The 16,625-nt window shown below is 32.0% G+C and overlaps 1 protein-coding gene across 1 annotated transcript; it reads right to left on the bottom strand.

The window, feature by feature from the left end:
* Positions 1-1,967: 1,967 nt before the first annotated feature.
* LOC123693460 (carbonic anhydrase 2) lies at positions 1,968-15,385 on the bottom strand. Its single transcript, XM_045638580.1, has 5 exons — positions 15,144-15,385; positions 6,045-6,236; positions 4,883-5,100; positions 3,127-3,348; positions 1,968-2,643 (listed from the first exon to the last, which is right to left on the bottom strand). The coding sequence occupies exons 1-5, from the start codon at positions 15,178-15,180 to the stop codon at positions 2,515-2,517; spliced, it is 798 nt and encodes a 265-aa protein (XP_045494536.1). The 5' UTR covers positions 15,181-15,385; the 3' UTR covers positions 1,968-2,514.
* Between the last annotated feature and the right edge of the window lie 1,240 nt (positions 15,386-16,625).

Here is a 16,625-nt window from a genome sequence, read left to right on the forward strand (position 1 = left end):
TGGGAAGTTTTATTCCTTACAAATTGAGCCTTTTTTAGAAAAAAAAAATAATTTTTCCCTTTCTTCACGGCCCAGACATGGAAACCTTGAATAGAAAAAATATTAATTACTTATCTCTGAACTAGCGGTCCGCCCCGGCTTCGCCCGTGGCACATATTTCGCAATAAAAAGTAGCCCATATTCTTTCTCAGGGTCTTAAGATTGTCTGTGCCAAAGGAGAATGCCCATGAAAGTATGGACCACAGTACAGTGTTGCGTCAATGCCAGAGTGGTTTTGGAGGGTTCTTCGATATTCAAAAGATTTTTACCAATTGATTTTTTTGTGATAAAAACAGGGGTTTTCAAGATATTGAGAAAAATGTGAAATAACCTCAAAACTTAAATAACCCCGATTTAGTTAGGTTTATGTGTGATTTAGGTAACATTTTATCGTCCAAAGGTTATTTTTCGATTAACATATTATTTAATCTATGCGTAGAGCTTATGCTTTCAGACAAAGTCTATCTGTTCATCGGCTAGTGTAGGTAGGCACCAGAAATCTTCCGGGACGGATTTCAAGAAAACCTAAATATATACTTAAAAAATGCCAATTGAGTTTTTATTCGGTTTACATGTTGTTGTTGTTGTTGTTGTTTGAATCATTTTTTCACTACATATTCGAAGAAAGAAACAAATAAGAAATAACTGGTTACCTACCAAGCTATGTCATAATAATATTTTTTTTATATATACATATTTATATTATTTTACTTCACTATCTTTGTTAAAACAACCTACAGTGTATAAACAATACCTTAAAGAGTGATTTTATGTTAATTGATTTTTTTTGTAATTCAATGAAAACAATAATCGATATTAATACATTTAGCTATTTACCATAGTAAATGTAATAAGTTACCGCTTGGTTACCGTGGTAACCGGTAATGGACACTAAATCTATAATAACGGATCTAAACAATTACATGTCTTATTAGATTTTACAAAACATTCCCTGTTCAAAATATATTTTCCGATGGTAAGAAGGCCTCTAAATTGCCGAGATTTTTTTTAATAGTATTGTTGTCTTGATGCATGAGAAAAACCAGTACCAAAAATGGGCATTCTCCTTTCATCAAAATCGGTCCAGTAGTTTATGAGCCTATTAATTACAATCAAACAAACAAACAAAGTTTTCCTCTTTATAATATTAGTGCAGATAAATAAATAATAATTCAATAATACGTTCAAGTCGGTAGCTTATACAATATCAATTAAAAACTTGTAATTGATTTTCATATTTCATGATTTCACCTTTTTTCAATTAACAACCAGTCTATGCTTTTCTAAATAATATGTAAAATTATTATTTTATCTATAAAAATATACGCCAGCAAATATTACTAACAACACTTATTTCATGCCCAATGTCATATCTTAAATTTTTAATCTATGACAAAATGTCGCCCGCCAAAAATTTTGCTCTGACTAAGTTTTAAAAATTATTATCTAGTTACTTACTGATGAAAAGTTATTCCTTTGCACTTTTCCGTATTCTTTGTATTATTTGTGCAATATCGTAACACACACGTAGGCATATTTGATGCGTTTCACTTTAAAACAAATAAAAAATGAGCGTGACGTTCGCGCCAATGAGCGAGCAAGCGACTGAGTGCAGTTACGCCACATGACGTATGTTGAGTGGAACATAAGTGATGTAGGCGGTATCGTCTCCATATTAATATTATCTCAATGTGTGTGGTATCTTTTCTTCGCTCATATTGAAAATCAATACATAATTAAGTTCATAGTGAACTGAAACACTGCATATTATGTTCATAATTTCTACACATATTAAAAATATTGTTCACATAATACCTTACTTTACGATCTAATCTAATTACTAAATAGACAACACAGTTAATATAACTGTGGTACTGATGTATAAAGTACCTTTATAAGGACTAAAATTTTAAAATAATAAAAATTCACACAATTCCAATGATTTAATCATAAGACGTTATCTAGGTATAATGCACACATTGGATTATTCAATAAAACTGGCAATGAAAATTAATATTGATTCGAGAATAATTAAATGCTTTTATTCACATCGAATCAGTATTTTATTACTATAGTGGTAACTATAGTCTATTAGTAATTAAGTTATATTAATACACAAGGTAAATATTGAAATACATCAAATATTTAGGTAAACATTATGTATATTTAATTAATGTTGAATAAATAGGAAATCTAAATATCTATACATAGGTATAGTTACTTAATCATAATATTATTTAAGGCACATTCTCATTACAATAATAAGGCCTCTAATGACGTACTAGTCTCACCCGTATTTATCAATAATAGCTGCGATTATTATTAAAATACATAATTGATTTACAAAATCTACGACAGATCCAAAACTATTCGAGATTTCAAGTTAAATTCACTCTTGTTATTGTGTTTCCCGAATCGGATTAACGGTGTTGAAAATTAGTGAATCGTAAATCTTTCTGTTTATTAACATTTGTTTTAATTAAGTCCATAATCGCGCAATTCCCTGTTGCCCAGCGGAAGTGTCGGGCGGTAATTGTGGAGCAGCTCCATAGCTTCCTCGCCGCATGACGCTTCGCCACATCTGAGCTTGCGCATCAACGCCAACTGCAATATTATTTCATAAAATATTAGTTTCACATGATTTGATCATCTTATTGAAATCTTCAATGTCAATGTTATTGGATAGAGTCAACAACAATTTAGAATAAGCTTTGAAGTATATTTTTATTGCTGTTTGTTATTCATCCGTTGTCGTCAAAGTCTTCACCATTTAAATATTTCTGCTAAACCAGCTTTCTGCCCACAGCTTCGCCCGGGTTGACTAAAACTTATTTAAACCTTTCTTTTGGATAAATTTACCTATTTAAAAAATGCATCAAAATCAGTGGCGAAGTTTTACATAGGGACAGACGGACTGCAGCAGGATGCGACTTTGTTCTATAGTTCAGCGATGTTTACTGCTTATTAGGTACACTAAATTCCAAACCAACCTATCAATGTTAATCATTCTATATGTTTCTTTTCTATGTAATAATATATGCTATTAATTATTTGTAACATATAGGTAGTAAGCTGTAAGATACGTACCTGTTCAGCAGAGACTTCAACGGGTTGTTTAAAAAGGATCCAGGTGACCGATTCCGTGCAAGGCGGCGTTGTTAGTGATCCAGGGTATGTCCAGTAAGCAATTTGGTTTGGTAGAAGGTGAGCTGGATCCAAAGGTTCGGACATTGTTACTTTGTCTCCCTTATGTTGGATGAACGGAAGTAGCCGTACGACCTTGTCTAACTCTTCATGCTTCGATCCAACCTGAATTAAAAATTATTATTCATAAATTATTAATTATAGGTTAAATAATACAAACAGTATTTTATAAAGTAGTTACGATACTAGAGTGACGATAACACGAGAGAAAGGTCGACTGTATCTTTTCATATCTTTGCGTAACTAATAATGAACATGCAATGTTCGTGTGTAGGTAGGTGTACGTATACTTAAATACATTTCACTTTCTATAATTATATCAACATTCAAGTAATATTTATTTATGTAATTTATTTTAGACTAAGATTGGTTGTAGGTAAACCGTAGGTACCTATTTATCATTTAATGTTTAAAGATGTCGTGATTATTTCGTAATTAATATCATCAACTGCATAATATCTGCCAATACCACTACCTCTTATATAGGTATGTAGTTTAAACAATATAAAAATACCTACTTACTAAGTTACATTAAATGTAACACAACATATTTTGTAGAGATATAACTGGGTATGTATTGTGCTACACATACCTATCACAACTATTATCCTTATTGTACATTTTCAGTTTATTGGATGTCATATTATTATGTACTACCTAGGTATTATTTATAGTTTGTATAGGGCACGATTCAGTTATCTAAGTTTGAGTTAGAATACGTATAGATGTTAGAATGTATCGCGGTAAAAGGATTGAGTTGCAAGGCTTCTGTGACGAATATAAACTAGATTAAATTATATAAGTTGAATGCTTATATGATGATATAATATATATATGCAATATCATGCATAAATTGATATTGAAAACAGTATAACTTTGATAATAATTAATCAGCTACGTACGATCGAAAGATAAATAATGAATATGACATCTTGAGAGATTTCTGTTTATTATATCCAAAATTCATTTACAAATGTGCATTTAATAGATAGTTAAGAAAAGTCGTGAGGTCAATACAGTCTGTAATTTGTTGTATCAAAAGAAATAGAATTTATAAGAATAGTCCACGCGTAAAGTGAAAGTAGCATTCGGAAGCCGAGAGATTGTAGTGTGCCCGTATTAATCTCCAAGCAGAATTTAAAGAGTTGTGTCGGTGAATAGAACGCTCTGAAATTAAATGCGTATAGCGGATGTTTCCAATCATCCCATCGTTTGATCCGTATGCAGCACGGATGCAAGCCAAGTGTCCGACTTGTGTATTGATACTAGCAACGGCTAAGTACTAACTATAAGTACCAAATTAAGTTCAATGTATCTCATATAAAAGATACCTATACTAACATAAACATAATAACATCCAAAGATTTTAGATTTTTGTACCTACTGTCTGAAATAAGTACTTAATAGGAAGTTATGTTGAAGTATATTTATTTCAGAGATATTGTTGTAGATTATTATGAGGACGTTATTGTTGTATGAAAAAGTTTATCCCAAAAAATATTTTCTTACCGTTCACAAAAATATGTTTTTTTTTTTTATCGATCGTTCAAAGTAAGTACATTATTAAACTTTTAATTTCCATACAAATACAATCATTGGTCAAGGATAATGTATTTGTTATTCATTATTTTCAACTTACCACCAAAAATACACCAAGTACGGCTAGTCCATCCGGTTGGCCAGCTGCTTCTGAGAAGCTTCGGTATTTGCTGGTATTCCAGTGTACAAGGTGAAGTTCTCCGGAGAAAGACCGACCGTCAACCGTGTGTTCTGAACCCTCGCCATTTACAGCACCCCAATGACAATGCCACTGTTGCAGTTTATATACATCTGACCCCAATGGACCCCCTCGTAGTTCTGAAAATTTAAGTTTATAATTCAATAGCATAGTTACGAAACCGGTGGCAGTAATTAAATTAAGATAAGATATAAGAAGATTCTATAAATTCTATTAAGATTATTTTCTATAGATTCTATAGATTCTATAAAGTCGATCTACAGTAGTTAGTTAGTTTAATTCGAGTATCGATAAAAAATTTACTCAATACAAACAGAATCGAAAAGCATTTCCCTGATTCTTAGTTCTAATGACTATATAGATAATGATGTAAATGACTCGTGTATGTAGACATATTATGGTTCGAAGAATACTGCAGTAAGTAAAGTAGTCTAGAAATAAACCGATTGCTTCAAACATAATTGACAAGAACTACGTATTGCTTTTAAGTCTTTACACTATGCAATATACAAATAATATACCATCTATGTGATACCAATAAAGTGACTCATACGAGTAAATGGGGAAGTTGTCTGGAATCGATAGGAATTGCAAATTGACTCGCACCCACTGCGCAAAACTGCTTACTTCCACTTACACGCTAATCAGTGGCACATGTATACTAACATTTATTAGTATAACAAATTATTGCGTGCATACGTCCCCCAAAAGGCAATTTCGAGGAAATGTAACAAAATTGCTTAGCATATACAAAGTCTTGTCAGAATAAGTGCAATTTTTGTGAAACGCTTTGTAGCAGTTAATCTTTTCTTTTATATAAATTTATATATAGGAAGGAATTAATTATTTTGCATTTAATACCTATTTTCTTTAAACTATATATAGTATATATAGATATTTAAAACTGGTTATGCTAATATTTCCGAGATTTCATTATGAGTCATTAAAACTTTCATAAGCAGATGAGGAAAATGTTTACTATCGAATAGCATTACGACTGATTCCGACTAAATGTAAAGGTTATGTTAATAAGAGAAATAAATGTTAATGCTGTAATCTTTACCTGAGTTATAACCATTTTCGTCTACGCGCCAGCAGTATCCAGGGTTGACCACGGAGCGGGGGTGGTTGACAGAGTACTGCCAAGCTAGTGGTGGTGCGCTCCCGCCGCTACTCGCCTGAGTCGTTATGATATCTACAGGACTCTGTCTTGCACCTCTTGCTTCTGGGAATTTCTCAACCCACGTAGAAGGGCCTAAAAATATTGGTTATATGATTAAAACAAGCTGTGCCCCGCGGTTATACTCGCATTGTTCCTTTACTGGTCTTAGCATTTTATCCTGAAATTTTTTTCAAATTGGTTCCTGAGATTATCGTCCAACCAACCAACAAACAAAAGAAACAAACTCTTGCGCTTTATAATATTAGTATCATAGTATGGATTTTTTGATATTAGAATAAATATCATTATTTTAATCTTAAAAAACTATTTCTAATTCATGTCATTATTTAATTGAAACAATCAAATCCTTTAGTTGATGCAAAAGTAAACAAGTTTGGAGGTGCTTTGCTTGAGGCTTTGCTGATAAGTTTAAAATTGTTATCTTCCAAGCACATCAAAGTCAAGCTCATATTTGTAGTTATGACAAATTGTAATCCTTGTAATTACATGGTATCAACTTGATATGATAAGGATGAAGGGATGTCACAATGGTGAGTGTTTCTCAAATTATTTTTTAACATTTTAAACAATGGTAAGTATTTACTTATACGTTGAAGTTAAGATGTGACGGAAGTGACAAATGTGACAAGTAGGTAAATTATTTAATCGCTGATATAAAAATCCTTCACCATTTAATAACCTTTTTATAACATTCATGTTGATGTTGGTGCTTAGAAAAATAGTATTGTAACCACCAAGTATTGTAACCTCGTATGATTTTTTCAGGTTGTTGGTACATTATAATACCTTACCTAACTGTTAAATGCACGTTTTTGTTCATAATTTGAACATTTTCTCTTCTACATTTCCGGTTTCAGTTAAGTACCTAGTAGTTAAGCTAGTAGTTACCTGTATTTTATCTCGAATTGGTAGCGATACATTTTTCTTAGTATTTAAATATGAATTATTGTGTTTAGTATCAGAAAAAAATTATTTGAAAGCCCATAATAGTTCTAGGATCTTTTTTCTATACCTATATACATATAATTGTTTAATCAGTCGATTTTGTTCCGTGTAGGAAATTGCAAAATAGGCTCCAACTCCAATTTGGTATATACCTACCTATTGTATAATGAAATGACCACATTAAAGTCATTAATTTATGCGTCATTGAAAATCTGAATACAATAATTATTTCACAATTATTTAGATTTTAGTGACATTGGTTGCTTGGGGTCACTCAGTCGTAACCCATAGTTTCGTGATCATGACGAATGAAAATAGTATGTAGGTACATATATCATCATGTCCAAATGTGAAGTATTCGTTAGCAAATTTTTGATTGAAATTTGTTGAGACATTTACATTTTAATTTTAATTCCTATGGTATGTAGGTTTAAAAAAAACTATCTGCTCAAAGAGACGAACAAAGTCGGTAAAGACGTTGTTTTCAACTATAGTTTTTCAGTGAAATTGAAACTTTATAATTATATGTACCTATCGTATTTATATTTGAAAATGTTATTTGTAGTGTCTTTTGCTTTATACCTAGTTACATTGCAAAACACAAAAATACTGAGAACCGAGAGGATTGTGGTTCTAGAAAAACAAATGAATTGTTTACCAAATCTATTTAATGCCGATGGCAATTAGTGACCGTCATAACCAATATTAGCTTGATAGCAGTATACAGATGATGGAGTCATTTGTTCAAAGCTAATTTAAAAAAAAACATTGACTTCGGGAATTAAGAGCATAAATAAATATAAAAATTTAGAATTATTATTTAATGACAAAGTATAGTTTTTAATAAATAATTAGGTCAAATATACCTATGTATCTATCTACTTCTAAATTTTAGCTAATATTAAACGTAATATAACAATATACTTAATTATCAAAAATCCAAGTGAGCCGAATAGGTATAGTTACAGATGATTTTTTACCTCATTTATCTAATATATAAAAATCAATGCCACTTTTCGTTGTAATTCCATAACTCGAGAACGGCTGAACCGATTTCGATAATTCTTTTTTTATTATATTCCTTGAAGTACGAGGATGGTTCTTATGTAGAGAAAACGTTAATATGTACCACGGGCGAAGCCGGGGCGGACCGCTAGTATATTATAAAAGATTTACCTACTTACATCGTAACTTGGTATTTAATATTTATTATTATCGCAGGTCTTCGTAGTTCCGATTATTTCCAGAGTCTTTAAGAATACTAGGCTACGCTACTAATTAAATTCATTTTTATATTTATTTAATTTAGCTAGATAGGTGTGACCTATGGTGATTAAATATGAATGAAAAGAAAAGCTTAAATATTGGCAGATGCCTTATTTGATTTTACGGGAGACTTCTGTTATCTTATGTAGGTATATAAAAAAAAACAAAATCATGCCTATACCTACAATATATCATAAAATCCCTAATTGTTAGCTAACAGCTTAACAAATAACAATGCAATTATCACATACAATTAGACCTCGTTGTGTTATATTGACCCATCTTTAACAGGTTTCTATACATAGTAGGTGTAGAAAATGATGATTTGACAAATAATGGATTAGTAAATAATAAGAGTAACATTTTACATATTTCTTTAAAAATTTATTTTGGAGTTATCTTACAGACCGCAGGCAATGCACAAAAATCGACAACAAACTTAGCTCCGAACTAAAAATTGAATTTGGCGTACCACAGGGAAGTGTTCTCGGTCCAACTCTTTTCATCATTTACATTAATGACATACTTAAAATGAGTTTGAAAAACTCCCACATAATTGCATACGCCGACGACACTGCTCTGGTATTTCATGGCGCAGATTGGGACCAAACACACAGACTTGCAGAATCAGGTCTATTAAAAATAACAGAAGCACTTAACCAAAACCTATTAACTTTAAATCTCAACAAAACCAAGTACTTAACATTTTCAAAATCTGCAAACCCCAAACTTTACCCTAAACAGTCTCTCCAACTTCACTCCTGTACCAACCCCGGCAACACTCAATCGTCATGTAATTGCCATCACATTGAATCCACTCCTTCACTAAAATACTTAGGTGTTACCCTAGACAACAACCTAAACTTTCATCAACACATTAGTGAAGTTTCATCAAAAGTAAGGAAACTCATCTTCATAATGAAGAAACTGCGCAATTGCACCCCACTAAAAATTCTCAGACAAGTATACACGTCCTTATGCCAATCTATTATAAATTATAGCATCTCTGTCTGGGGCTGCGCTGCCAAAACTCACCTCCTGCAACTGGAGAGAGCTCAACGTGCACTGATTAAAGTGACACTTAAAAAGCCTTTCCGATTTCCTACGAATGAACTTTATCGTGAGTTTAACGTACTTCGCGTTCGTCAATTATACATACTTTCAGCAGTAAACCTAACCCATAAATCAATCGTTTCGCGGCCCGATTACAAAGATCTCCTAAAGAAAAGAACATTCCGTATCCCACTTCCTGATTTCAACTCAAAAATAGCTAGACGTAGCCCAGCTTACTCACTCATTCATACGTACAATAATGTTTGTAAATCAAAACATCTGAAAAACTGCAATATGTATAAATGCAATAAAATAATGAAATCTTGGCTGCATGAACTTTCATACAGCGATACCGAAGATCTGGTCTAAATATAAGAATTAACTTTAACTTTAATAGAAATCTGTTGGTGAGAAATAAAACTTGAACAATTTACTTATGCTAAAAAGCTACTTTAATTAATATTATTGGATCCCTGAACGCATTCACACATGAACACAAACACACACATATTTACACTATCACCTTCATCCACACTCGCCTTCCCACAACACACACTTACACAGACACACACACACACACAATCACACACCCTATGTTAAATGGAAAATGTTGTAAGTTGTATTAAGTACACTCATTATTATTAATTATAAATTATTTAAACATAATTATTGATGTACTGTATAATTCGTCTTAATAAAGTAACCTGTACTCCGTTTCTGATATCCAAGATACAGGCAGTAGCCTAGTTTGGATATCACTGTACTAGCAACCTTGTAAAATAATCCTACTGTTATCACATTTAACAATGTAATGATTGAATATTTTGGTTAATAAAGATTTTTATTTATTTTTATTATTATTTATATATTTACCTATAATCTTTATTGCACACAAACAGAAAATACAAATTTTACTTTATATTATCTAACATAAATTGTTTACCATAAAACATTTTATGAATAGGTAGGGACATATCTACCTACCTACTGATTTTCTACGTGAAGCTTTTGAACTGCAAGTTTCAAGGCAAATCCGGAGAAAAAAGAAAGGAAGTAAATTAGGGCCGACGCGACGTCGCGTGAAAAGTACACCTACATAATAAAATTGAGGTTTTGAAAATTGATCCTTCAATGAAATCTTGTTCGTAAGTATCGTACCTAACCTCAATTGGGTATATAGTTTCGATCACTTCCTTATTTAGGCGCGTTCGTTGCGTTCTTTCTGATTCCGAGGGAATATATTAATTGTTAAATAGCGAGCAACGATTAACCTTCATTTCCGCACTGAAACGTAAACGTCGAGGTCACCGCAACCAACAATCTGTTCAACCGGTGAGTCTGTCTCAACTCTCAAGTGCACCTACTGACTTAATGACACTATAAATCATTACATAAATGACGTAAAAACAATGAAAGCAAAAATTTATAATCGTCTGGCAATAATCTTCTATTCTTATTTTTATCTTTTTGTTTAAGTTTTTAATATAAACGTAAATTTTACAGTAGATGTACGTCATTACTACAAAACTGGTAAAAATTTCCGGAAATGTCACTGCGTACATGACTGCTTAGTGCTTTATAAGGTATGCAAGTACCGACTGATAAAATTTTATGATGATAAGATGGAAGGTGTAAGTAGTTAGTTCTCAAACTGTATTCTAACCATGTGTCATCACAGCAATACGAATTACCGCAAATACCTCATCATTATCAGCATGCAACAATCGTAGGAAGGTACAATGAGATTACCCAGCAGTATTGTATAGGTACTCTTTTATGTTACAATGTGTTATCTTATGTTACAAGCGTTATGAATTCATTTATCTTCTCGCAACTTGAATAATAACATGTTACTTTCACATTTACGCCAATATAAGTAAGTACTTGTTTAATATTTTCATCTTGATTATAAAAAAATCCGTGGCCACAATTTTGTAGTACAAATTTATCTCCATAGTCGTTAATTTGCATTTATTATTAGATAAATATCTATATAAAATTATGCAGTTAGTAAGCTGATCGCGACCTATGCTAACATAAAAAAATCTATATACTTACCTAATAAATGTAAGCGGAAAAAATACTGATTCGATTTCCTACAATATTGAACGGAACCAGTTGCAGACGTGTACCTACTACCTACTAATCTTGTCGCACTTGGCCGTTGCGTTGTTGTATTTGTAGACTCATTTGCAAATATTAAGTCCCCAAGTTTCATTAGTAGAATATGTCATCCTTTAGTAGTAACGTGAATCTATACTTATTATAAAAACATAAAGCTATTTATGTTAAACCATCAAGAATATAAATAAACATCTGCAAAGCTATAATTGCTTTAGATTTGCACCAATCTTTGATGGCATGCACATTTAAGACTCCATTAACGTAAGTATAATAAATTAAAACTACATCAAAACATAAACAATAGCAATAAGCCGATCAACTTTGTTTTATATTCGGTATAGATAATAATCGTACTTTGCTGTGCGGGCGCGTCCGGGCGCGTGAACAGGACTTCTTATTATCGGCTTACCTACTAGCACAGACTAATAATAATATACTACGTATACAACTACTGAAAGCTACTAGTGAATGTTATTAGTAGGCCGTCACCTATCATTTCTTTTTTATATTGTAATACCAAAAAAATAATAATTATTAATTGGTATTATTTAAAGTATGTTTACATAATGAATTTAAAAAATAACAAAATGAATAATATAATAAATATACATATAATAAAAATGTGCTACTGCCTCTATAAAATTCGACCTCTAATTTAAATGAAAAATACTGAGATAGGTATGTATAACAATTATACGTATCTCAGTATTTTTCATTTAAATTTATTAATCGATGGACGATGATTGGTTACATAATATTCATCATATCGACAAAATTGTAAAAATAAACGAAAACCAAGAGGAAAATATAACGATTTCATTTTTTATTATGACATTTATTTTCAAATAAACATGTTATTTTAAATATTTCATCGTTAAAATATTCTCGTACAGTCTCCGAGCCTTTCAAAGGTAGCTCGGCAACGTATCTAATATGTAAATCATGTATTTATAAGTTCTATATAAACTAATGAAATTGGGTAAATGTATCCAGGTCCATATTATGTATAATTCATAGAAAGTCTTCGTGATAGAGATAAATCTAGTGGCGTGGAGTTTTCAAAACAATGATATTTTAATCGGATGAATTTCAGGTACATTTTCAATGCAGTGAGTGTAGACTATAGATGATATAAAATATTTACAAATTTTAATAGATTTAGCTTTTCCTCGTTAATGTACGAAACTATGTTTGACATGCACGCTTATAAATCTAAGAAAAATAATCTGTTATTGTTTAAACTGTTAGTGTTATAACAGGCTTTCATCTGAAAATTTAAAACTACGTTTTACGTGGATCACGTTCCTTTGTGAAGGTAATAAAAAGACTAACGTTATTACTAGTCATAATTTCATAAGTCATAAGTAACTGGTGGTTCTCTCTGTAGTTGAAGTTATTTGCATCGACAAACACGCAGTTATCAGCTATAATATAATTCCCAAGTAACGGATGTCGATTGTCGAGATCATAGACATCGTCACGATATATCGACATCGTCTTATCGAATCCAATTATAGAGACACTGTTTATTTCTATTTCTATACATATTTATGGAATAAGAAATGTTGCATAAAGAAAATAAATATTTGGCAATACGAAAAGGGAAAATGTATGAAAGCGATTAAAAGATAACTAGGTACCTACTGTTCTGACTCGAATATTTATCTGAATTCTTAAATTTAACCCCAACCGCCGCGGCCGCGGCCGCGGCCGCTAGAGACAGAAAAGTTCTATTACATAAACATTAATTTGAGTCATGTACCTACTTACTTTATTTAATTGTTTTATTTTTAGCATCAACAGTTGAAATCTGAATTACTTAATTAGTTTTTTTTTATATTAACTACCATTAAGATGTTCAATCAGAGTAATTGCAGTTTAGTTTCCTAATCGCACATAATTATTACTTTCTAGTATTGATTACTTTCAAAATGAAATGCAGTAAAAAAAAAAAATGGACAGTAATACGGTCTACTTATATCTTTGTCAAAATTTAACATTATATAACTAGGTAGAAGGAAATAAACGTGAATAATAATATACAATATTTACAGTGCAACATCGTGCTTAAGCGTTTAACAACCGTTTAAAGTTGGTCATGATTTTTTTTACAATATATAATTTATAGGTATAGCATATTTTTTAATATATCCTATGTTGGTGAAAATAAGATATATTATTATTTATGTTCTACTTTCGTAGTATTAAAAAAGTAATTTTAGTTTTTCGTAAAAATACATAGATAGGTAATATTTTAAGGATTATAGAATATACGGTGTGTATATTATAGACCCTTTTCTTTGAGCAGAAAAAATATTTTATTGAATACATTCATACTACAAAAGTACAAAATTTAGGACTTGATTATGTCTTAGTCTACTCTCTCCGCATCCTACTAATATTAAAAATGCGAAAGTTTGTGAGGATGGATGTTTATTACTCTTTCACGCAAATACCTACTACTGAACAGATTACAAGGAAATTTGGTAAGTAGGTAGCTGAAGATCCAGACGTAGGGCGGGTTTTTCTTTGTATACGCGGGCGAAGGCGGCCACTTTCCATCATAAATATTATATGGAATCTTTTTTAAAATTAGATTTATTAAATTTAGATATTGTTGTTTATTATATAGGTATATAATAGTGTAGGTAGGACATATTTAACTATAATTAGAAAAAACGTTTAACAATATTAAATTTAAAATTGGTCAGTTTTCAGGGTTTTGACTAAACTTGCGAGTTGAAAGTTAGGACTGAGCCATACAAGCCTCATTCGACTGGTCCATACAGGATATTTTTCTGTAAAACTGTAAAAAATATTTTGAAAACTGCTCATACATATATAGATATAGGTTCATACTTTTTTATAAATCATTTAACTATCTGGTAATTTGTACAATTGAATACTTAGAACTATTATTTAATTAACAACTCGTTAATTCCGTTAATTAATTGATGATGGTGGATGTTGGGAATATATTTATCAAACACAACAATAAGGAAATAAGGTAAGTATTTCAAGCAGATTTTCTTTATATATCTTCCTTGTGTACTCGCCCTAAACTCTGATTAAGAGTTTTTATATCACTAGACGTTAATGAGATAATAATAATTAATATTTGACACACATGCCGAGTTATTTACTTAATGATTATTTAGATGGATGATTAAGATTATAACGATATTGCAAAATCACTATTCCTACTGAAAATATATTTTTTTTTATTTTTTTTTGTATTAACATCAACATGTGTCATGAAAAGTCGAATTTGATTCGCATTATTGTGTATTATAACAGACCATTAAACTATTTAACGAAAAACCCTGTTGTTTACCTGCTACGTAATAAGTAGGTATCTGGTTTGTATTTACGTATTGTAATGAGTCATAAATTTATGGATATTATTAACTTAAGTATTCGAATTCATATTATTAAACTGAAGAGCGCTTGTAGAGTAACTGCTTATATTTCAGAGTTGCATACTTATGTACTTGCGTGAAATCGGTCACGTGCTTCGATGTAAACAAACCGGTTTTTTGTAAGTGGCGTTCAACAGTTATCAATGTAAATAACGTAAGCAGGTACACTCACCGTTCTCACCGGTGTATCCCCATTCTTGGTTAGACATGATGACACTGAACTTTTGTAAACAACGAACGGCACACGGTTTGCGGAGGTGTCTACGGTATAAGGGTTAACGTGGTTAAGCCGTAACTGCGTCCAAGTGCGCGCAGGGTCTCCGCTTTATAGATGCACAAGAGATGTAAGTTCGGGCGGAGGCGGAGGCGGGCGCTGAAGAGGGCGCGGGCGCGGGAGGAGAGGACCGCTCGCGCGCGCTCCGCCGTGCTACTGCGTGCAGCGCGCGCGGCCCGTGCCCTCCACGCGCTCTGCGGCTTAGCTAAGCATACGTCGGCACTCGCCGCACCGCCCCTCTTCGCTTTCTAATCTATTGTAATTTGTTACTGCACTTATTAACTATGTTCAGAAAATAAACTAATCATATTTTGTACGGCCGATTGTTAATTTGCGTGGCGAATATAGTTCTTGTAAATTTTTGAAATCCAAAAGAATATCTAACATTATTGTTTCAATATTTACAGCGAATTTCATTTCTATTGCTGCTTATATTTTTTTTAACATTATCTTCCGGTATATAGGTATCCGCTGTGGGTATCCGGTACGGTTGGTATCGAAGAATAACATAGATATTCACCATTCACACAATTCATTGTTTATTTAATTAAAACAATTATGATCATATCACACATACCTACGTATTACCAATTAATAAAATCAATAATAATATCAATTCATTATAATCATTGATTCTTGCACTATTGTTAATTTTCCTCGCCTTTTCTGGGTTGCCTGGTAGAGGTTGGTTTGTTTAATGTTTAGTTTATAAAATGTGTCCTATATGGTGTACAACAAAGAATTTTTCATTCATTCATTATTAACAAAGAATAAATCACCCAAGTGCGAATCCAACTCGCGACTCCGACCTTAGACCAAATAAAATCTGCGCCAAACGCAGGTTAACCTCTCTGAAAATGTCTAATTTCGTCATGAGATTTTGCTGATTGATGACAGATGGACGCACAGACAGACAGAAGGACAGCGAAGTCTTAGTGCATAATAGTCTTCCGTTTTACCTTTTAGGTGTGGAGCCTAAAAAATATTTATATCTGCTAATTAAAAAAAAAAAACTGCCTGTAACTGAAACCACATTGCACATAGAATTCAATAAAAAAATTACATTTATTATTTATAGTGAAATGTTTATTATTTTTATCATGTATCTAACTACATTTGGTTAGCATTACGCAAAAAATATTAAAAAAATCTCCTTTATGCAAATATGATTTCCTGTACAATTGTAGTCAGAAAATGATAAAAAAACGACGTGTGGCACTCGGGGACTGCCGCGGTAAAGCTATTGCATCCTATGCCTTCAAGCCACACCTCCGCCCGTCGTAGTGGGGAGGGTGAGGTTTTTTCGTTACGGAATTTCTCGATTCGGTCCCCGCGCTCAAGGCCCGTGATAGAAGCTATGCAATAGCTTAAAACATTATT

Source organism: Colias croceus, chromosome 1 (assembly GCF_905220415.1).
Source record: "Colias croceus chromosome 1, ilColCroc2.1".
NCBI classification, from domain to species: domain Eukaryota; kingdom Metazoa; phylum Arthropoda; class Insecta; order Lepidoptera; family Pieridae; genus Colias; species Colias croceus.